The sequence below is a fragment of the Phaseolus vulgaris genome, chromosome 10, assembly GCF_000499845.2.
Source record: "Phaseolus vulgaris cultivar G19833 chromosome 10, P. vulgaris v2.0, whole genome shotgun sequence".
In the NCBI taxonomy this organism is placed as follows: Eukaryota; Viridiplantae; Streptophyta; class Magnoliopsida; order Fabales; family Fabaceae; genus Phaseolus; species Phaseolus vulgaris.
Genome location: NC_023750.2, coordinates 5,159,234 through 5,175,928, shown reverse-complemented (window position 1 = coordinate 5,175,928; position 16,695 = coordinate 5,159,234). Strand labels below are relative to the sequence as shown.

Genomic DNA, 16,695 nt, shown 5'->3' with positions numbered 1-16,695 from the left:
TGCATTGATCATCTCAGGTTTTGTGAAAAACTAGCCCCTAAAGGTTAGTCTAAATCTCTCATCTTAAATTAATTCATGAGAGACAAATAAAACAAGTGTTTTGTCTTAGAATAATGTTATTATGTAAAAATTCTGCAATTTTTTTTTATCTTGAAGTAACCTTTGAAATAAAAGAAATTAGTTGCAATATTCCTATAGGTTTAAAGATAAGATAAATGATTCTTTAAATTTCTCATTTGGATGTTTATTTTATCCCAATTGAATGTCTATATTTTATAAATCAATAACAATATTGTTATTATGAAAACTAATGTTAATACTAGTAGGATTTAAAATAATACAAAATAGACAAAAAAAATCCTTTATTATTTTTGGACTCAAACTTTATTTTAAGTTATAAGTCAATAGGCAAATTACATTTTTTTTATTGTATTGTTATGTAACAATAATTATATATAGCAAATAATACATCAACAAGACACATTATATCAAGATTAATACCATTGTAAACCAAGTAGTACATTAAAAGTAAAACAACATTAATACTCATAGTGATAATCCTGAACAAGTTTTTATGGATTACAATTACACAAAACTCAAGTAAGGTATCACAAAAAGATAAATAAACAGTTTCACATCAAATGTTCAAATCTTTGTTTAGTATTTGTTACGCCAAGTAAATGTAGAAATGCCCCATAGCCCCAGTACGAAACTTGTTTTCATATCTCGATTCTATTGTTAGAATTTCACCATCTTTAATCTGAATAGAACCTGGTTTTGGATAACAAACTGACATTCCAACTAGGTAACCATTTTCATTTCCTGCTTCTTTTCCTGTTCCGTATTTTGGACTTGAAGTGCATAAAACCCTTCCATCCTAAGATAAGCAAAACCATAAATATAGAGAAGATGCATTAAAATAGTCAATTTCTTACAAAGGTATAGAATTTATCAGCAAAATTTATTACTAATGAATATATGAATCACACAAAATTTAGCATAAGTTGATCTACATGTTATAGACTATATAGGAACACCAACAAATATCAAATATTACCTGTCCATATAAGGTAGCATTCGCAACACCGGTGTGCATATGAGCAGTGCCATATATAAGATAACCACCTTTTGTCATTGGGATGTTTGCTTTCTTAACATGAGGGGAGTCACTGTCATGAATTCTTGGAATAGTATATTCTACCTATAACAAAATTGAGAAATTTATGTTATTCACTTACCCACGAAAAGAGTAATTAATAGCCTAATATTTTTGTTTGGAATATAAGTCAGTTTCAAAATTTAGCTTATCATTTGTAAAGTATGGTATATATTGAATAAATAATGTACCTGGCAATCATGAATTGGTGTAGAACCATTTGATCTTACACGATCAGCTGAATCAAGTATATAGAACTTAAGAGGGACTTGGTGTTCATCCCAATCAACCCACCTTATTTTGTATCTTAGGGAAAGCTTTCTCGTTGGGCCATGAAAACCATTTCTTAATTTGCATTGTAAGTTATCTTGACAACAAAATAGTCCTCCTTTATAATTTCTAGACAATAAGTTACCATTAATGTCCATTGTGACATTGTAAAAGTCCTTTGGGAGATTTAAAAGCTTACACCTACACTCTGAACAACCTTTTCTATCATATGCGCCACGTGTATCAATAACCATTATGCTAAATAACCATTTTTCTTTAAACCCATGCTTTATTTTTGTAGGATTACCTAATTCGACTGCAAAAGGATCTGGAAGATTTGAGGATGTTCCTCGTGATTCTCCTCCCAAGCCCCAATAATGTGGAAGCAAAAAACCTTGGCAAGCACCATCATTTCTTTCATACTCAATACCATTACGAAGGTCGTGAGATTTTTTAATGTATTGTGACATGGTAATATTTTCAATATATTTTACAGCAAACCAATGATGAAGGTAAGTTTCATATAAAGGTACAGAATTACCATCTTCATCAACTACTTCAACGTCAAAACTCTTGACGCCAATATGACCCTTTGGAAAGTCAATATCAAATAATGTTTTCACTGCAACTTTTCCTGGTCCCACTTCAAATTGTTCAGACAAAAAAGTAGCTGATTTTATATGATTCTCATCAGACTCTAAAACAACCGAGTGCGTTGTGCCAAAGAGCAATATCATTGTTGATATAAAAATCATTGTTAGTTTAGAGATAGTCCTCATATTAACCTGCACACACACCAGACACCAGTAACATTAGCCATGAATAGATGTATTTAGGGTCATTCATTTGATAAACTTGTAAATGATTTATACAAATGTTGTGAAAACATGTGAATCAAATAAGATTGAAAAGAAAGGGTAAAGTAATAGAATATTAATAATAAAAATAGCATACCATATAAGAAAAAGATAAATGACTCATGATGGTGATCATTTGATCTTAGCTAAAGATGTGTGAAATTTTAAAGCGGGTAAATGTATGTGTATATGAAATTAGTTGCTAGTTTTATATATGGTAGATGGCTCAATAATGGTGTATCTGGCGTAGCCAAATTTTTGAATCGACATTGGTTGTCTCTATTTGTTGGATGTAAAAGGTGTTTTTCAATTTACTTTAAACCCAAAATAACATATGGTGACCTAGTTTTACAAATGTACAAAACTATTCAAAAGCTTATATAGCTATTTGTAGGTGTAAAAACAACTTAATTAACAATTTGTTTGGAAAAACTTATGATGATTTCTTCTTTGTGGCCTTTTTTTCTTAACTACCAATATTTATACATTGTATGACTGTATGTTTTAACTTAAATACTTTTTAATAGATGAAAATGAAAAATTTCAGTTAGATAAAGGTAATGATAAGAATATTACAAATAATATAGTATAATTAACTTGAAAAAAATGAAAATTTGAAATATTAAAATAATAATAAAAAGAGATGAATTTAAAAAATACAAAGTTATATTTTTTTAATAAAAATATTATGACAAGTCATCTTGCTAAAAGCTCCAAAACTAAGAAAATTGAATAGGAGAGAGCTTTAAAGAACAAGAAATAATAATAACCTAGTTGTTGGGAAAGAAGAATGCTAAATTTTCTACTTCTTAGTCTCTTGTAAATATTTGTGTAGGTTTAATTTTTTTTAGTTTTTAGATAGTAGATTTGTAAATAGATTTGGACTTTAGTTTATTTAAAGTTTGGACATTCATTTGGGTCAAGGAGGCAAAACCGAGTAAAGTGAAACTCAAACAGAAGTCCCATATCACTTGCAAGAGACCTTTAAAGGAGTTCAAAAAATGAAGTCATGAAGTTCTCCAAAGTGTCATCCAACATGAAGCTTAGTCTTGCATCATATAGGCTAGAGTGGAAGGAAAGATATCATATTTTATAAATAACTTCACTTATATCTTGTAAAAACTAATGTAATTTAATGAGATATAAATTACTTCTTAAAAACACTCTCTTATCCTTCAAAAGTCAACTAAATTGAAAATGTTCCCTTAAGTTTTTTCCTTAAGAGAGTGTTAAAGGCTTCACAAAAAGTCTACTTACTCAAATCACTTTTCCATAAGGAATGGTGAGAAAGTTGTCACGACACATTATTTAATTTTAAAAAGTTCAAAATTGAAAAATATTTCCTTTATTGTTATTGGAAATATTTTTAAAGCTTAGTTGTATTATCACCTCATCTAGAGTTTTCTTCTTCTTGATATACCCTATGCTAGAATGTCTATCATATGTTTTTAAGGCAAACTTAAGCTCTATAGGTCCGTGAGATTATTTGTAGACACCTATGAAAATATATAAAAAAGTTCATAGACTATAAAATAGCTTTTCTTTTACACCTTTTAGGATAGAAATAAAGTTCGTTTGATTTCTTTATCTTTCATATTAATTAATCATTGTTTATATCGATGAAACCATTTATTAATTTTGAAATACATGACATTTTTGTATTCTTATACCATTTTGCATTGTACATATAAACAAACATTTTTATATTTATATTTATTGATATCACTATGTAGTTAGATTTCAAATGCATAAAAATTTGCATTCACGTATCACTTCACACATTATATTCAAATATGCATCTACATTTGATCTTTATTCATGTTCCTGATATCGGTACATGCATAACATTTTGTATTCTCATACCACTTTCTATGATACATAACATGTATTTATATTTTATTTAACAGTTTGATAAATAATTGTAGAAGAGGAAAAGTGAATGAAAAACGCTATAAATTCTTGTGTCTAATGCATACATATAGTTAGCTTTCAAATGCATAACATTTTGTTGAATATGATGCTTGTATTTACATTTTATTTTCTATCATAAATCTTAACATGGATTCATATTTTATTTCACAATGTTAATAATTGCTTCATTTCTCTCTGCTTTTTAACATTGTGCATTTCAATTAAGTCATAGTTATTTTTCAATAAAATTTGAAAGAAATAGTGATTTGGCTACAATAAACTCAAATTTGATTGTTTTTCCATTTTTATTTGTTACCAAATTCATGGAACAATGCTTATGTGAGGTGAGAAAATAAATCATAAAAGAAAAAATGAGAATATATAATGAAATAATCTTTTGTTGAAATCAATTAATTGAGTAAATAAATAAAAATAATGATTGAATTTTTTTTTATAGTTTCGTCTGACCGAAAGAGACAAAGGCTTATAGCTTGTTGACTTAACATATGCAGTATCATTTGACTAAACAAATGCGAGGTTATACTTAGTCTAGCCAGACGCAAGCATCATTACTTCTACATTTTATTATAAATATACATAATATTTAAATAGGTATAACACTAATGTATATTTAAAATAGTTCATGTCAGAAAAAAGTTTCTTGCAAATTTACAACAAAATAAAGGTAGCACTTGATTAAACATACATATAAAAATAAGTTAAGCTAATATTAGAGAAAATTCTCATGAGAAAAATAGATAAGTTTTTTGTCTGGAGCTGAACCAGATATTGATAATATTTTATCTTGCATTAAAAAATCTTGTGATGATGTGTTTGAAAAAAAAAAGTGTATGGAATTGAACCGGATATAGGTATCCCCCCAGAAAAGTCAATTAAAGATTTGACTGAAAAATAAGAAGAGGAAACTAGCAAAGAAGAAGAGTCTTTTATGACAACTTCTACAAGCACAGTTGAGAAAGAATCCTTAAAGAGGGATTGCAATATTTTGAATTTTTCTTTTCAATTATATAATGCTAATTCTTTTTCACAAAAATCTCAAAAACAACATTTTGTGATGTTGTCTAGCTTGGACAATGAACAACACAAAGGGAACAAAAATATTTTTCAAAATAGACCTATTTCTTCTTTCCAAAACTTTTATAAAAATGAAGGGCCATATTTTTTTTCTTTTTTCTTTTGTTTTAATTTTATTTTATTCAATAAGATTATCTTATATTTCTTTGATATCTATTGTAGATTGACATTTGATTCAGGGGGGAAATAACAAATAAAAGGTGGTTGCCCCTAAGCATCTTTCAAATCTGAGGACAAATCTTTCTCACAAGGGAGGGTATGATGGAGGACCATCAAGCCACCATAACTTTGGACTAAGAAGATTGAAGAAGATATAGCTTTGATTAGAGCATCCATTTCTAGAGTCTTTTTCATCTTCTTAGTCTTGTAAACTTGTATAGAGTAGTATAGCTTTATTTTGGCTTGTAAATTTGTATAGGTGTATTTGAGTCTTGTTTAGGCTTGTATTTGGGTTTTATATTGGGCTTATTTTTTGGCCATGTATTGGGCCTAATAGAATTGTGTAGCTTTATTTTTTCTCTCACCTTGTTTGATGGAGTGAATTTCTTGGAGTAAATCGAAGATCGAAAATGGTTGCCTCTTGAAAAACATTCCTTCAAATCATCCCAGAGATTCTTTGCAATGTCTATGTAAACCACACTATCGACAATTTGTGTAGACAAGGTGCGATTGATCCAAGATTCTTGACATTACACCTCTCTCGTGCTTCAAACAGAGGATCATGGCACTCCGGCATGTCAATACTACCATTAACGAATTTTAATTTGTTCTTCGAAAAGAGCGCTCTTCTCATATTCCTACTCAAAGAATGGTAATTTTGCTCACTAAGTTGAGGATGAACAAGAACAACTCCAGGGTTCTCATCGGGGTGAAGGTAATAAGCACTAGAGGGATCTCCAGAAGGATCCTTGAAAACATTGACTTCAGAAATCTTAGGCTCGGGATCATCATTCTTGACGGTTGAGGAAGCCATGAAAAAGCAAGAATGAACAAGAACACACAAAATAGAAATAGGAGGATTAACGGAGATGAGCACAGCGAAAACAGAGCAGGTTCTTCAACTTGCTCTGATACCATAAAGACAACGGTATTACAGTTTGTAGTTGGAAAAAAATGAAAACCTTACGTAGCAGATGATGGATAATCTTCATTACTCATACTTTGTATTCTCATTCAATGAGAGTACAATCAACAGAGGAAGACTTTGAATAAAAAAAAATAAGAAACGGAAACTAACTATGGTAACAGAAAAGAACCTAAGGTTAGGTAACCGAAAACCACTAAATAGAATTGCAATAATTACAATAAGATAAGAAACCTATAAATAGAAACTTCATAGGAAGAACAAATGGGGACTCGAGCACCACACAACACACTCTAGACTTAGTTTTATTTTCTTCTTTGTAATTGTTTTTGTTTTTCCTTGGTGTGGAAAGCTAAAATCTTATGAGTTAATTCTCTTGTGATTTCTCAATTCATCTGAGGTTTTGTACAATTAAGGTTTTTTCTTCAATATCTATAACAGATTGTGCTAGACGATCCGATCTTTTTGAGTTTTAATTTTTGTTATTGGATTTGTTTTTGAACACTTGTTGATGATCTAATTTTGTGATTTCATTTTGTATCCAATCCAACTCTAAAGTTTCGTGCCTCACTCCCAAAAATTAGAAAAGTTGGTCAATTTTCTTACACTAAGGAGAATCACTTGGATGTGAAAATTGTCTATAAGTATTTCTTCCATTTGCATGCAATGTAAGTTATTTTTTATATCATGACCACTAGCAAACAACTTGAACCTCGTAATTATTGGACAATAACATGACAATTTTAAGGAGGGCCTATCGTTCCATTTTTAAGAAAAAATATCAAACACATCCTTCACTTTGTATCATGATACCACACAATATAACATTTGTGCAATGATTCAAACTTTTTTTTATTCCAATCCATCATAAAAAGTATTTTATTTGATTGATATATAAGTTCTAAGAAAGTGTTTTTACTTGTTACTATGTTTAAACACGCAACATATATTTGTCCAACTTTAATCCATTTTCCAAATTATCCCATACGAAATTATTTCTCACATGCATTTATATCTCATCCTTTTATGAAAAGTATCGTTTTATCCCATTTAAAAAACTATTATTTTAAACTTGATTAATATATATATATATATATGTGCATTAAAAAAAATTCTCATTTCTTTTTTTCACAAAAATTTAAAGTGCAATTCACATAAATATCCCACTAAAAGCGGTCAAATTAAATCTATGTATGCACTTAAATGACAAAATGAAGGGCACATAAATTAAAATTTCTTGAAAGCATAATATACTTTATGTGTGATATTAATCAAGTAAAAAATATTGGATCTTTTCAAACTGTTTACAACATATAAATCAAGAATCAATAAAAAAAATTATACTACATCAATTGTTAAATTAAATTTATAAATATATAGTTTGTTCAAAAATTTGTTTCTACATACTTTTAATGTTGGAGAAAGCTTAATTAAGCAAATTGTGGTATTCTTAACACCCATGTTGTGATATTTTGTTGGGATACTTTTCACTAGTCATTGACATTGTCCTTCAATTTTGGACCAACCAACCAAGCACTAGGCTTAATGTTGAGTCCACCTTTCATGTTCACAAATGGTAGGCCCCTTAGACACTTCATTGCCAGCCACACATAATACTGTGTGTGGGACTTTGACCATATTTATTTGGGTACTTTCTAGTCAACGCATAGCATTTTCATATATTCAAATAATTTTATTTATTCCCAAAATTTTACACTTTTATTAATAATAATTCAAAAAAATGGATAAAGTGGTTATTTTCACCACTTTTTAATTATTAATAATGTTTATATGTCCAGAGTTCACAAAACAATTTTTTTGCTTACTTTTTACTTTAAAAAATATGCTTGGTATTAGCCTGTACATACTAATATAAAAAAAATTACAGATAATTTTTAAATTGTTATTCATATGGTGACAAAATAAACATTTGATGAGATGGATCATTGTGATCCGTATTAGTTATGTGTTAAGATGACTAAGTTACTAAATAAGAAATTAGGCTCAATATCTATTTAAAAAATAAGAAAAATATTAAATAAAAAAATCATTTTAGAAACAAAAATAATTAGTTACTATATTTATATTTATATTTTGATTGATAAATTAGATAATATTTTACAGATTAAAAAATTATTAGTATCTAAACTAGTTTCTATTATTAATAAAAAAATTTAAATTAATTTTTAAATTAATATTTAATTAGCTATCAAAATTTTAACTGTTAATTAATTTAGATTATAATGTTAATAGTCAAAATCTTGGTAATAATTAATTTAGATTTTAATATTAATAGCTAAAATTTTAGTAAGAATTAATTTAGATTCTAATATTAATAGCTAAAATCTTGGTAGCTAATTAGATATCAATTTAAAAATTAGTTTAAATTTTTAATTAATAATAAAAACTATTTTTAATATCAATAATACTTTTATCTTTAAAATAATATTTAATTTTATTAATGTAGTAAGTAATAATATGATCTTAAAATTTGTTTTTATTTATTGATTTTCTTTTAGTGAAAAGACTACCAACTTGCGAAAAATAATTTTAATTTTTTTTATAGTGGTAAAAGAAAATCTAATTAAGATGATTAAAAATAAAGTTAAATTCACTTTCTTAAGCTCTTTAACATATGGTAGAATGAATCTACTGAAGAACAAGACAAGGATATAAGCTATTATGGGTGTGACCTTGTGAAGAATTCCATGTGGATGTTCTTTTCAAAAGAGAAACTATGGAAGTAGATACAAAGGTGTACTATGTGAATTAGAACAAAAACCATGAAAATATTAAAATATTGTAACTGATTGCCTTGACTTGACCCTTAAATAGGCCTTCTGTCCAAGAATCTAGAAACCATGAATCTTAATTTCTTCAGACAAAAACATTGGAACATTGGAAAGGAAGAGGTAGGAAGGATCAGCAGTTATTGTACTTATTTAATTCTAGATTAAAAGGTGGTGCAAAAGTTACTTTTTTTCATGAAACTGCAACAACTTGCTTGCTGAATCAATCTTCTATGAACAAAGGGATTTCAAAGCTCAGTCAACCTTCTGCAGAAAAAATGGATTAGAGTGCAAGAATTAAAGAGGAAAATTTTTCTTTGTCAGATCCATGAACTGGGAGGGAATGATATCCAAATCAGAGCAACTTGCATGCCTGTGGTTTAAAAGGCATGTAATCAAATTAATGATGAAGCATGTCATTGGTCCCTTTTGTGAACACCTTTTCTGTAGAGCCACAGAATCAGAACACATGAATATCTTAGTCATTTGGGTGAAACCCCTATACTTTCTTCATATGAGGAAATTTCAAAGTTGAAGGAAAACACAAATTATTTGAAAAAAATACACTGAACAGTTGATTCATTATTCATCTTTTTTTCTTAAACCCTCTATCTTCATACATGACCACATTGAATTTTCGCTATTTTGATTTGAGTTGGATAATTTTTTTATTCAGAGAGCTTGAATCCAAACTTCATTAAAAAAGATCAAACCTTTTTTCACCAGGTAATAAAAGTTTCAAAATGGTCTCTACACTTTTAAGGATTTATACCTTGTGATTTAAAACTACATGTAAATCACACCAACTTGCATGCCTCAGTTTTAAGATGTGATGTTTGGAAGTATCAGAACCAAATTTTTTATAATGCAGGTCTATGTAGTCCTTCAAACATGGCAAAGTGCATGAGAAAGTGAATTTAACATTAATGGTAGGCCTTCAAACATGCCAATGAAATGCTATCTGTAGATCATCACACCACAAACATTTTGGTAGAAAAAGCCAAGAGTCCTAGATGCAGTATGTGTGGTCCTGAAGCACTAAGGTGGCCAACCATTGAACATGACATGTGGACTCACTTTATGCATAATGCCATATGGTAGGTCCAAAACCTTTGACAATGCATAAAAAAAAATCTCCCAACCAAAAAATCAATCAAAACTTAGCAGATAACAAAATGAACTACACTGTAATCTGCTTATATAAAAATTCTTCATAGAACATAGAAAAAGAACATCCTTTTGAATAAACTAAATACGAAGATACAATTTTGTTCTAAAGAAACTAAATTCATAAACTAACACTTATCAGCCCTGCCAAGAACACTGAAATTCTCTCTCAGTAACACAAAACAGATTCGTCTCAGAGAAAAAAAAATAATAAATTTACCACAGTTTGTTATCATGTTCCATGGTAACATGCTTTTTGGATAAACTAAATGCAAAGACATAACTTTCTGGCGCAGAAACTAAACTTGCAGATTAACAATTACTCAGTCCTCCCTTGAAGACTAAAATTCTCACTCAGCAATACAAAATCTCACAGAAAACAAAAAGAATATCCAACCAGTTCGTCAGAAACAATCCACATCTCCTTAGTGAAAAGGATCATCAGTGAAATAACTATCTACATCCCATTTACATGATTCAAGATCCTCATCCAATGAAACATCAACGTCTGAAAACATAGTAGGAAGAGGTTGATCATAATAAAGAGCATGATCAGAAAACAAGAAACTATCAACTTCATCTTTTAATCCATCAAACACTTCTTCTTTGAAGGTTTCTTCCGAAGACAAAGGTTCCATCCAAGGCTGGAACAAGAGAACCGAAGTGGGTGAGGCACATCCGTAACAACTCGTCCGTTTAACAACACTTTCGCTGTCTTTTAGCGGCGGTTTGATGAGATTAGTTACAGCATCGGCACCTCTGAAGCTTATAGCAGCTCTGTCGTAAACCATAGCAGCTTCTTCCGCGGTGTCGAAGGTTCCAAGCCACACTCGCTTTCGCCGGAAAGGGTCTCTTATCTCGGCGGCCCAACGTCCCCAAGGCCGCTGGCGCACGCCGCGAAACTTGTGTCCTTTAATATTCTGTCTTTGTTGATGGTGGTGTTGTTGTTCCATACTTTCATTGTATTTGGTTGAACAACAATAACAACTATTGTTGTCGTGTTCTTTTGTTTCGTCTGCATGCACAATTCTTATCTCATTAACCACTTTTTTAACTCTACGAAGTTGAAGAAACCTCCCTTCTTCGTCTTCTTCCTCGCTAGAGGAATCTGTGGCGTTTTGATCAGTTGCTGAAATGCGAATAACTTTGGGGAAGAAGAATTTGGATTTCACAAACTTGGTGGTGATGGTTTTCTGCTCATGTTCCATGGCAACAAGAAAGACAAAGTAGTATTCTACCTTAAGAATGATGTTTTGGAAGAGAATCTTCGTTTTATAGCATGTTTATGTTTCTAGTTCCACTTTGTTTCCTTTTCTTTAAATATCAATGCTTTGAATATTAAAAAATATTATCGCCTTAATATTAAGAATTATTAAAGTTTGTTTAACAAGTAAAAAACACTTTTATAATTGTTTTTCAAAATAATAATATTTTTTTAGGTATATAAATGAATAAAAATGGTGTGAAGCATCATTGATCTAATATTATTTCTCAAAATAAATTTATTTATTTCTCAAAAAAAAATTATGGTAAGTGTAGAATGAATTTTATATTTTTAGGTCTATTTGTTTATTTTATGTAATATAGGTAAAGTAACAGAGAATTTGAAAGAAGATTTGCAAAAAAAAATACAACACTACCTCTTTTATTAATTAGAATTCAATTGTGAGTTCTTGGGATACAAGTAATATGCTTCCTTGGTCAGCAAGGAACTCTCGATCTTTGTGTCATTATTATTTTTAAGGACTACTTTTAAAGCTAATTATTTTTCCGTTTAAAAAAATTAATGATTTTAAAGTAAATAGAATAACGTCTCTATGTTATATGAAATATATTATATATATAATAAAAAATATGTGAAAAAGAATGTTGGTAGGAGTACAATCTTTATTAACTTAAATTACTTATATATAGAATAAGTTAAATTCAGAATGATTTAGAAAACAATTAAATAGGTTAAAATCTAAGTTTTTAAAAACATACTCATGAAGAGTTACATCGTTTTAACAAACTTTATTAGTTAGTCATACTCAACTGCGAAGAGGTCAATGTCTTAATTAATATCTGAAAAAGTTATTTTGAAGAATGGTGTGTGCACATTATTCTATACACTTCTTGTTGGTTCGGTTTCGGAATCAAGCATAGTAATAATAATAACTTTTCATTGCCAGATATATAATAAGTGATGTTAATTTATTTTGTGTCAATTTTTCAGTGTTATATTATTTTTATTTTATTTTCAAATTTTGAAAATGTTTTATATGACTCAATTTTAATTAATATTTTATTTAATTATTGATAAAAATGCATAATTTTTTAAAAAATAAAAAAAAATTCTAAAATATTAAGTCTTCAATTTATAATTATGAGTATTATTCTTACATCGAAAATATTCATTGTTTCTATATTTTTTAAAAAAAAATGTAAACGACAGATTTGACCAACAAACTTAATATATTTGAAAGATATATAGATGTTATTCAAAGTTTAAGTTGACCGTTTGCATGATGTATTTTAGAAAGAAAATATTTTTTAAAATTAATATATATTTATTATTGTTAATTAATTTTAGAAATCCAATTTCTCCCAGAGAAAAATTATAAAAATTAAAGTTAAGTTAAAATATTAACATTTTCATTCTTTAACTAAATTTATTTATTACATCTATGAAATTAAAAGCTAAAAACATATCTTTTAATATTTTTCCTCCATTTTCTATACCAGTCTCTTCCAATTCCTTTATATAGGGAAATCAACAAAATTTGAAAATTTTAAACAAAGGACATGTCACTCATGTTTATAGAAACAAAAATGCACAGTATATAGTGTGTTTATTTTGCATAATTATGCACAATTATGCACTCTGGTACATTAGTGTAGATTTGTTGATGAACTCTGAATTAAATGTTAGATAATGAAGTATAGATTTTTATAAGGACTATGTTTTTATATTTTATTTATTTTTCGCTAATAAAAAAGAAATATAATATATATTTAATTGTTTTTTAAATAAATTAAAATAAATGTATTTTTATTTTAGTTGTTTGGGAAATGTTTTACAAAAGTCTTAAAAATAATTTTGAATCTTGAAATAACATGTTTACTTATACTTATATATTTATTTCCGTATATTCACCAAATATTTAATGAGAATTTTTCTAACACATCTTTCAGTCAATAAACTACAAAAATTAAACTGCAAGTTTTCCAAATTTCCCTTATCCAGAAGGTAGTTTCATGAATATTTAAATAAGTTTTTTTTTTTTTCAGGAATAGAGTTTCAAATCTCTAACAAGAAAGAAAAAACACTTATGTAAGGCAGAAAAAAATGAGATTAAGCACTGAGGTTGCTTTTAACATGGGTGCTGGAGTAATAGATAAGAACGTTGAATATATAAAAAATATATTAAAAATATAAATATACATCTAATCAAATAATATACATGTAAAATATTAAAAATTGTAAATTTTATTAAATTGTACATAACACATTTTTAAGTCAATTAAAAAAATCCTATTTTTTACACAATTTTTTTTATATTATAGTCTATCATCAAATCTTTCTACTTATTGTATTTACATATCACTATAAAGCCAAACATATATATTACATGCATTATATTATCATAAAAAAAAATTCTTTAAATATTCATAGATGAAAAACACCAATAATAACATTATTATATTGTAATTTTACTTAACGAAATTAAGATGGAAAATAACAAAGAATGAAAACAAAACAGAAGTTATTATCTGTTATTATCATTACACTAGTTTATGCTGTCTTAATTTTTCATGTTCTTGTTTATTTTTTAAAAAAAGAAATGAATAAGCATCATATACTTAAACTATATATATATACAAAGGTTTGAAAGGTAATTGATCAAATTTAAATTAAGAAAACAATTTAAGACTGTTCGTAAAGGACCTCTAGTATAAAATCTAGCCAAGTATCTTAATAAATTATCTCTTAATAATGACAAAATTGGTAGTTTGTTTAATTATTCTCTTCCTTTTAAATATTATTTACGAGTGTATATATTAAATTTTGTTAGAGTAATCTAAACATTAGAACATTTGATTTCTCATTCTCCAAAGATTGTCAATTTTTTTGTTATTTTCATTCTAGGGAGAGACACGTGATTTTAAAAATATGATGGTTTCCTAATAATTACATGTTTCTCATATAAATTAAAAAGAGAGTATTTTTACATTTTTTATTACTCTTCATTACTATGGATATTCAATTAGATGAATAATGACTTAAAAAATCACTCTCTCTTTTATACTCTATTTTATGATTTCTCTTTCTTGGAGGACAAAGAAACATACATATTTGTTAGAAAGGAAACATTGTTTTATTTTAGTGGTTTATATAGAATTGTCATCATCACGAAATTGTTCCTCTTTAACTCAATTATTATTTTGTTCTTTGATATTAAGTTATTTATTTATTAGTTTCTTTAATTAACAAATCATGTGCATTGTAAAACCTTACATCCTCCAAGGAACCAAAAAGAAAAAAGAATATAAGTGTTTTAGGTTGGTTAATAAACTAAGAGGTTACACCATTAAACGCTCAAAATTGATAGTTGTTGGAGATTGTCCATTAGAGATAAGGTCAATTTATAGTATATAAGTGGGCGTAAACCTTATTTTATAATTTGATTTTGTAAGGATAAATTAAGTTTAAAGTTCATTTCTTAAGATGATATCTAGAGCTAAAGTAAAATTCTTAACTTCTCGGTGAACCTACTTTCACCAATTTGTTTTTGTTTCCACCTTCGCCCCCAACAGCGCTTCACATCGATAGGATCATCTTATCGTCCTTGTTCTAAATCTAACATTGTCTTATTGATCAAAGTCCGTTTGATTTTTATATTTTTTTCTCTCTCATCTTTATTTATAGTCGTCTAAATTACTCCCTCAAAAGAGTCTATTGTCTCTTCTACTATGAGTTGAAGCATATTGAGATGTCATGAAATTAGATATTATAAATAACGATCACCAAGGTAAACAAATGATACCAAAATATTTGTGACTAACTATACACACATCAAACTTAATAAAAAAAATATATAATATGTTTTAAGCTCATAAAATAAAATAAAAATAAAAGAAATATTTTCATAAAATGTAAAGTAAAGTGAAATGATAAATTCTCATGAGAACGGGTTTGTCTATGATTTAGAAAAAAAAAACTTGTTTAGAAAGGGAAAAAAAAGTAAATTTGAAAAAAAATACTCACATTTGTAAGTTTTTTTTTTTTCAAAATTTGTTCATTTATCCTGAATTACAAAATTGACTGATTTTGTTTTCTCATATTTTAGTTGATTTTTCAATTACCTTTAGAAAGTCACACGGCATTGTATTTTTCAATTATCTGTCACAGAATCACGTAGCCTTAATGAAGAATGAGAAAAAAAAAGTATATCTATAAATTTATATAATCCCTTGATAAAGTTATATAAATTTATGTCTCTCACTCAAATAATTATAAGGACCTTTAAAAAAAAAACAAAAGATATGAATACTATTGTTAGTATAATATCATGGAAAATATAAAAAATACACATCTTTATATTTTTAAATATAGATTTTTTTTCAACTAACTAACGGTAATTATATATGAATTTTTTTATGTGTTATAAATATTTTTTTATTTTGTATCTAGTTTTAATTATTATATCAATTATATGAATTATCGTTACCCAATTATTATGGAAAATATGAAAAAAATAGATATTTATCTTTTTAGCTAAAAGATATGAATTTGACCTAAATACGTGTAACTAGCTATGATTTCCAATTATATCAAAACAAATTAATTATATAATATTTTCAAATTATAATTTTATCAGACACCTGTAAAAATGCACACACATAGAAGTTTTAAACAATTTTTAAATAAGAAGGTTAAATTTATAAAATTAAATAAAAACTAAATTAAATAATAAAAAGCTAGTATTAAAATATTTAAATACTTTTAAATTCTCGTAAAGTAAGTGAAATTCTATCTGTTAAAATTTATCTATCTTTTAAATTTTTATTATTTTTTCGTATTGTTAATGTTATATGATCTCAAGTAAAAATTGACGCATTGAATAAAGTATACATCGTTGTAAGATTTTTTACTTGAATATGTTATTTTTTAGAAAATTACAAATACAAACTTCTGATTATTTTTTCATTCGATTTGTAAGCACTTATTTCTTAAAATGTGTATGAATATATTATATTATTATTTATCAAAGTCGTCATTATATTTGTCGTCGTTTTTATCATCATCTTTATCATTGTTTTAATTATCATCATTATTGTTATCGTAGTTGTAATTATTATCAACATCCTCATGTGATAACGATG

At 27.3% G+C, this 16,695-nt stretch overlaps 2 protein-coding genes across 2 annotated transcripts; both read right to left on the bottom strand.

Annotated features, from left to right (window-relative positions):
- Positions 1–667: 667 nt before the first annotated feature.
- On the bottom strand, positions 668–2,163 carry LOC137812925 (uncharacterized). The gene is made up of 3 exons (XM_068615186.1): positions 1,348–2,163; positions 1,058–1,201; positions 668–877 (listed from the first exon to the last, which is right to left on the bottom strand). Exons 1-3 carry the CDS (start codon positions 2,161–2,163, stop codon positions 668–670), a joined length of 1,170 nt encoding a protein of 389 aa, XP_068471287.1.
- Positions 2,164–10,442: 8,279 nt separating this feature from the next.
- LOC137818789 (ethylene-responsive transcription factor ERF069-like) lies at positions 10,443–11,564 on the bottom strand. Its single transcript, XM_068622398.1, has one exon. It carries the CDS (start codon positions 11,535–11,537, stop codon positions 10,755–10,757), a length of 783 nt encoding a protein of 260 aa, XP_068478499.1. The 5' UTR covers positions 11,538–11,564; the 3' UTR covers positions 10,443–10,754.
- Between the last annotated feature and the right edge of the window lie 5,131 nt (positions 11,565–16,695).